This window comes from Zonotrichia albicollis, chromosome 14 (assembly GCF_047830755.1).
Source record: "Zonotrichia albicollis isolate bZonAlb1 chromosome 14, bZonAlb1.hap1, whole genome shotgun sequence".
NCBI lineage: Eukaryota > Metazoa > Chordata > Aves > Passeriformes > Passerellidae > Zonotrichia > Zonotrichia albicollis.
In genome coordinates, this window is record NC_133832.1 from 8844903 (window position 1) to 8852305 (window position 7403).

At 42.6% G+C, this 7403-nt stretch overlaps 1 protein-coding gene across 1 annotated transcript; it reads left to right on the forward strand.

Moving 5' to 3' along the window:
• The first annotated feature begins 1812 nt into the window (after positions 1-1812).
• VMA21 (vacuolar ATPase assembly factor VMA21) lies at positions 1813-7128 on the forward strand. The gene is made up of 3 exons (XM_005484485.4): positions 1813-1962; positions 3543-3652; positions 5122-7128. The coding sequence occupies exons 1-3, from the start codon at positions 1859-1861 to the stop codon at positions 5262-5264; spliced, it is 357 nt and encodes a 118-aa protein (XP_005484542.3). The 5' UTR covers positions 1813-1858; the 3' UTR covers positions 5265-7128.
• The last annotated feature ends 275 nt before the right edge of the window (positions 7129-7403 follow it).

Genomic DNA, 7403 nt, shown 5'->3' on the forward strand with positions numbered 1-7403 from the left:
TGCTGGTGCCCGTGTAGTGTCCTCCAGCCCAGGTGAAGGAAACTCAAACTCTGAGTAAACTCTGAGAGGCAATATCACAGCAGGAACTACCAGAACCTAAGTGCTTATTTCCTCATTTTACTGATTGTAAGGAAAGCAACCATGCCATATTTCTTCTCTTCCAGGGTAGCAGGGTGCCAAGGTGGCTCAGGGGGGAAGGAAGAGGCCACTGTGCCATGCCATGTGCTGTTTGGCACTGCAGCCAGGAGCAGGGCAGGGGCTGCAGGAATGCTGGAAGGCTGCACCCTGCAGGAAAAGATGAGGAAGGATTCGTGAGGAGTTAGTGACTCACACAGTTAAGGTTTGGTGTGGCTGTGGCAAGGTATCAACGTGATTTTACCATAAAAGGGGCAAATATGTAATTACTGTGGTATATGAGATTCAATTAAATGGCAACATCAATTAAACAGCTTCCAGAGTGTTTGGAAGCTTGCAAGGCTTTATTTCCTGCAAAAGCTGTTCATTGAGTGTCAATAATTATTTCCCCTGCAAATGAGACTGATTGCACAGCAGAGACTGTAACATTCTGGGCATCTGTTGGAAAGCTGGGTTCAAGTCCATCCTTTGGTGAGTATTTAAGCAGAGTAGCTTCAGCAGGAATGTGAATGAATAGCTTGAACAGAGCATAACCTTGGAAATGCTTAGTGCTCAATCAGGCTGGAGGAGAGTGAACTCTGCAGGAGTCCTTGGACTCTCATTTGCAGAACCTGTTAGTTATGATGGGGATGGTTTCTTTCAGATTTTGATCAGAATGTTTTTCTTTGGCTGGAGAAGGAATTTCAATTTAGTGGCAGGAGAGCAGAAAACCTTTAAGTGAACAAGCCTCCCTCCTAACAGGATGACATAGAGACAATTTGCAGCCTCCCTTTCAGAGAACGCCTTGGCCCTGTGTTATTTCATTTGAAGTGTTTTGTACTGATGAGTTCATCAAAACATCAATACCACAGGTTTTGCTGCTCTGAGACCACAGCCATTTCCTGGAAAGCCTCAGCCTTCACCCAAGACATCTGACTGCAGTTTTGCCATACACAAACACTCTCCATATCCCTCAAGGAAAGCACCTGTAAGAAGCACAGATGGCACCACTGTTCCAAGCTGGCAGTGAGCCTGCTCAGGGCAGTTTCCCTGTAGAGATGATGACTTTGCTCAAGCCCAGCTGAAGCCACTGGTGCGGTCCAGGTCCCAGGCTGCCCTCCATTATCACATCTCTCTTGCCCCCATCATTCTATCCTTCTGTTCCTTCATCCCTCAGTCCCTCTGTCTCTCCTTCCCTCAGTGCCTCCATCTTTCCATCCCTCTGTCCCTTCATCCCTCAGTCCCTCCATCTTTCCATCCCTCCATCCCTCTGTCCTTTCATCCCTGCATCCTTCTATTCCTCTGTCCCTTCATTCCTCATTTCCTCCATCCCTCAGGCTATTCATCTCTCCTTCCCTCCAACCCTCCATTTTTCTTGTCCCTTCATTTCTCATTCCCTTCATCCCGCAGTCTCTCAGTCTCTCTTTCCTTCCATCCCTCAGTCTCTCCATCCCTCCATCCGTCTTGTCCCTTCTTCCCTCCATCCTCCTTGTCCTTTCTTCCCTCCACCCCTCTTTCCTTCCATCCCTCAGTCACTCCACTTCTCCTTCCCTCCATCTCTCACTCTCTCTGTCCCTCTGTCCTTCCATCCCTCACTCTCTGTCCCTCCATCCCTCAGTCTCTCCGTCCCTCTGTCCCTCCAGCCCTCACTCTATCCCTCGGTCCCGCTGCAGTACTCACCTCCCACCGCTAGGCCGCGCCAGCCCAGTGGTTGCTATGGCGACGGCGGCGGCGCTCCGCGCGCATGCGCGCCCATAGCCGGTGTTTCCGGCGGGCCGAGGCGGCGGCAGCGATGGAGCGGTATGGGCCGGGTCCCGTCAGCGCCGTGCCCGTGGCCGAGTTCAGGCCGTGAGTCCCGGGGCGGCCGGGAGAAGGGCTCGGGGGCGGGAGGGCGCGGCGGTGGGCGCGGAGAGGGCAGCGCGCCCGGCTCCATCAGCCCGCGCTGGGGCTGCAGCCCCGGGGAGGAGCGGGAGGGAGCGGGGCTCGGGCCCGGAGGAGCCGGAGCGGGAGGAGGATGAGGATGATGAGGAGGGCCCCGGTTGGCCTGGGTCACGCTGTGTAACCCCGGGCCACCCCCAATGCCGAGCGTGGCGGCTGCCGGCCGTGGGGAAACGTGCCGAGCTCGGCTGAGCTTATACACGAATGTTTGTTTTTGCCGCGTAGGGAAGCGATGAGAGTATGTCAGTGTAAGGAAGGTATTTGTCAACAGTGGAGTTTTTAACTTTGCTATTAAGCTGGAGGTCATCTTACTCTTCTGTGGGTAAGTGTTGATAGAATGGTTTCTAATTTCCCCAGGGAAATTTTGAATGCCGTTTTGTCCTCCACCTTGACAGTCCTTCAGGCAAACGCTGATAAAGGAAAAAAATTCAGATGTTTTTCGTTTTTAAAGCCGCCTAAATGTATGGCAGTACATGAGGAGCCAGCAGGGCTGTTGGCTGCAGTGTAGAAGCTGTGCGTGGCTGCACATAGCTGTTAGAGAATAAAACCATTTTTTCCCTATTTCCAATTCTTTTTTCAAAGAAAAACACATATATGTGTGTTTCAACGCCCTAAGAACTCATATCTTTGAAAGTCAGAAGGGTATTGCCTGGCTTACATGTTTACTCAATCATAAAATAATGCAGTCAGCCAGGCAGAGTGAGTGAGAACTGGTGGAAACACACAGAGCCAGGCTGTGTGTGGTGTTTTGTAAACACAACACCTGTTCTAGCAGGTCAAGTTCAAGGAGACCCTCCAAGTACATAAAATTTCATAAGCCCTCCTTTGTCAAAGTCTTCCAGGTTTAGGTCTGTGAAGGCAAAGTTTTGGTGTAGTGGGTCTGTGTTGTGACTGTAACTACACTTATTCCAGTTTCTTAGTTAAAAGCTGAGAAATTATTTTTAAATAGAGGAAGAAGACCTAATAAAAAGGAACTTGGAGTAGTAAGCTGTTAAATTCATTCAGTGTACTTCCCTTTCTATCCTGGCCTGTAGGATTTGTCATTTTCCTGGACTTGTAGTTACTTTACCAAAAAAAAGGAACTTGGCAAGTTTTAATGCAGGATACTGTCATATGACATGTGCATGTGTAACTAATATTAGATATTTAATAAATATGCAGTAATCCACTGATAAACATATTAACATAACCTCTATATGTTATAATGCTTGCAAAACAGTACCAGGAAAAAGTCTAAAGATTTAATTTTTAATTTTAGTTTTGTTTTTTTTTTTTGTGAGCTTAGACTGGCAGAATCATTAAATTGTTTTGAATACTCTCATTTTTATTGCAGCCAACAAATACATACTTCAGTCTTTATTGCTTCCAAACAATACACTTGCTCAGTTCTTGAAAAGTAATCAGCTTCTGTTTGGAATAAGTTCTTATCCTGTTTCAGGAATATATATTGTGTTTTTTCTTTTGTCTATAACTTCTCTTATTTATTTCAGAAATGAGGGTTCATTAACATCAACTTTAAGAACACTTCTATTCTTCACAGCTCTAATGATTACATTACCTGTTGGGCTATATTTTTCATCAAAGGCTTATGTATTTGAAGGTAATTTTGTTTCTGCCAATTAACATTATTATTACAAAAATACAGGAGAAGCACAGTCCTCTAATAGCATCTTTGTTCTTCCTGTTTTGAATATTTGTTTCCATATGTATACAAAAGATCCTGTAATGTCTTAATTAGAACAGAAAATTACATAAATGGTCAATGTATCTTTCCCTGCATTGTGGTCTGCAATCCAAAATTTGCTGTTTGTTATACAATGATTTATATTGCATAGAAGTGCATTATTCCCCTTACCTAAAGGGTGTTTAACGCTACTGTGCAGAAGACCTATCAGAATCATCAGAGTTATGTTTCCTGCAGGTATTGCAAACTAAGCATGTGTTTGAGACAGAGTAATGTTGTTTCTGAGGTTTATATTTTGTTTTTTAAACGTGTGCATTTAAACAAGTTATATGCAATTTCAAATATTGAATGTGGTTGCTTCTGGAGCTTTCTTTCAATTAAAAAAAAAGGAAGAGAGATTATGGCTGTTTGTTTGAACAATCAGCCATGCTGTAGTCCTGATTCTGCAAGGCTTTAATACTCACCTCCTGCAGTCCTAGAAAAGTTCTCCTTCACAGGTGGGGAGGAGGAAGGGAGAAAGCAGCTGCTTTATGAGCAGTTTATGAGTGTTTAACCAAGTTGTTCTGAGATGATTCTCCTTTGGTGTGTACTGCTGTATGTAGTACATGAAGGCTCAAAGGTAGTTAAGTAACTTTCAAGATCCTTTTTAGCTTTTTTTTCTTAATTTGAGGTGCAGCAAGCTGAGCTTTAACTTTGCTGTGTCAGTTAATGGCAAGATCTGTTGGCACTGAAAGGATTGCCTGTGCAGGGTGATGGTTTTGGAGTGCTGTTATGTGTAGGTTTTGTTTGCTTTTGGGGTGCCTTTGTTGGGTTTTTTAAATTAATTAAGGGAAACAATATTTCAGTGTTTGGTCTTTAGATATTTGAAAGCTTGTTTTATATGAGATGCATTCATGTATCTTAAATGGTGGGGCATTACTGTTTTACAGTCTAAATACAGAAGGTAATAGTCTTCTAAATTTAATTGTTCTTCTACTGTTTTCTCCTGTTTTAGTGGCAAATTATTACAGATTTCTCCCACTTCTTCCTCCCATCTCCCTCCCCCATGTTATTGCCCCACAAAGAGAGTTACATTTAGGAAAAAAGCATGTTGAGGTTTGTTTGATGCTGGAAGGTACTATCAGAAAAAGTGAATATTGTATAACTCTAAGCTGTTGACATCAAATCTAGCTTATTTTGTCTTAAATATTGAATACTGCAGTATTGCTTTGCTCCAAAAATGGTTTCAAGGCCTTTAACTGTCCCAATGAATTGTTTCCTGTGAATCGTTTTGAGCTCAGACTTTTGATACAGGGGCAAATGAAACTTTGGTCTGTAGGGAGAATTGTGACTTGCCACGTCAGAGTTCCTAGCTCATAACTAATATTCTTTCTTTGTTTTCTCAGGTTCCTTGGGGATGTCTGACAGGGACAGCTATTTCTATGCTGCCATAGTAGCTGTGGTCACTGTCCATGTGGTGCTTGCTCTCTTTGTTTACGTGGCCTGGAATGAGGGCTCGCGGCAGTGGCGCGAGGGCAAACAGGACTGAAGTGAAGATCCTCCGTGTCTGGTGTCCACAGACTGTAAAGCAGATTTTTTGTGAGCTGAAGGAAAAGCATTCTTCCAAATGTGTAATACACATGCACTAAGAGGAGGCTGGTGCCTCAGTTGTGGTTAAAATAAGATTTGTGCCCATCTTGACTGTGTACTGGTGTTTTCTGTAATGGTGATGGAAGTTGTTCTTTAGCCAGCTTCTACTATGTTGAGCAGAGGAGGCCTTAACTTGCAATTAAAGTGGAATAATTATATTCTTTTGAAAACTCCTGTAGCTACTTTTGCCATGCCTAGTATTTTTCTGGCTTGCTCTGAAAATAATATTGGCATGAAGCAAGCATTTTCAAGGAATTAAACTGCTGTTTAAAAAAGCTACACTACTTACTATGCAGCTACAGTGTAAAAGATGGAATTTCACTTTGCTGTGAATAGTTTCCTGATTTATATGTGTTGTGATTTAACTCCAGCCAGCATGCTGCTCACTCACTGTGACCCCTCAGTGGGATGAGTGGGGGAATCAGGAAAGCAAAGTGAGAAAACTCATGGGTCAAGATAAAGATGGTTTAATAAGTAAAACAAAAGCTGCACATGTAAGTGTGCTGGTTTTCAGTACAAATTCAAACGATAGCCCCATAGTAGCTATTATGAAGAAAACTACCTCTATCCCAGCACAAACCAACACAGTGGGATAGGCATAGTTAATGTATTTCTGTATTTAGAAGTAATTTCAAAACCAGAATTGTTTAGAAACTCAGGTGATGTCTTTCTAATGTGAAGTACAATTTTTTTTTTCAAATATATTTTTATTGCAGTGTAAAATTCAATCTTTAATTTCCTTTTGGGAGGACTGGTATTACACATTGCTCATCTTTCTCCTTTTCTACAGTTTATCCTGGTAATGCAAAGGAAAGGGCATAGTATATTTTTTGTATGTCTTTAGACAGGTATGTATCTCCTTGATATTTGCTGAAGTGTGCACTTGGATTTCCTATGGTAAAAGCAGTGTCAGTAGCAATTATAAGCTGCTGTAATGGCTGGTAGGGGAAGGAGCAAGGGAAAACAAGCTGTAGTTGTCTGCAAATGGTGTTCTTTTTGAAGCAGAGGACAGAAAAATGACCACATGGAAAATTGACTTCTCTTCATAACTACTTACTTGTACACTGTGAAATGGTACAATATGTTGATTATTTTCTTTTTTCCTTGGTTTTGTGTAGAACTTCTGTAGTCAAACCTTAGTGAGATTCTTGTGCTGTAAGATAACATGAATTTCATTCCACTCTTGTGCTGTTGTTAGCAAGCTTTTTAATCTCTGGCTAAAACATTTTTCCTAAAGTTCCAGCAAAGCAAACTTTCTTAACCCTAATGATGGCTGCTAAGCTGCTGTGCTTGAGGTCATTCTGTTAATTTGAATTCTCCAGTTTATTGTATTCGTTTAGCCTTTCTTGGAAGTTTTTTGCTTAATACAGGGCTTGGCGTGGTTTTGGTGCTGCATGTGTCTGTGTAAAACTTAGGTATAAATGAGGCAAAAATTGGTTATCTGTGCCCAGTGGCTTGAGAATTATGTCCCCAAGCCTCATTCCTGTCTTGTCTACCGCAGTCCCAGGTGTGCACAAGCATATGCACCATGGCACACTAATGCAAATCAGTTTTTACTCTTTGCTTCTGCTCTGTTACCTTTCCTCATCCAGAGCCCCCTTGTCAGGCTGCTGCTGGCAAACTGGAGAATCTTCTCAGAGTACTTGAAGTCCAAAGTTAGTTTGTACATGGGCAATTGGCTTTCTGTTCTCCAGTGTCTGATGTGTATCTTGTGGAACAAATATTGCCTTTTAATAAAGACCTACCCTGCAATACGAGATCCAGTGAACATGTGCTGAACACTTTTTGAATAATGTCCTTAATATTCCACGTGTAGGGTACAGCGAATATAAGCAAATATATAGCCCTACTCAATAGCTTAGCTTTTTTTTTTTAACTTATTCACAGTGGAGAATAAATGAAGAGTTGCACTTATGAAATAAGGATGTTTATTTGGTGCTAGAAGAGAATTGCAGAAAAAATGAATGTTACAGAAGCCTAAGATATTGACTACAAGGGGGACACACCTGTTATGCTCTATTAGCTGGGTCCTTTGCTG

What these genes read in the sequence shown, in the direction of transcription:
- VMA21 (XM_005484485.4), top strand. Translation starts at nt 1,859, where the DNA reads ATGCGCGCCCATAGCCGGTGTTTCCGGCGGGCCGAGGCGGCGGCAGCG. An exon ending in CCCGTGGCCGAGTTCAGGCC is followed by an intron (nt 1,963 to 3,542) that starts GTGAGTCCCGGG and finishes TATTTATTTCAG; the next exon opens with AAATGAGGGTTCATTAACAT. An exon ending in AAAGGCTTATGTATTTGAAG is followed by an intron (nt 3,653 to 5,121) that starts GTAATTTTGTTT and finishes TTGTTTTCTCAG; the next exon opens with GTTCCTTGGGGATGTCTGAC.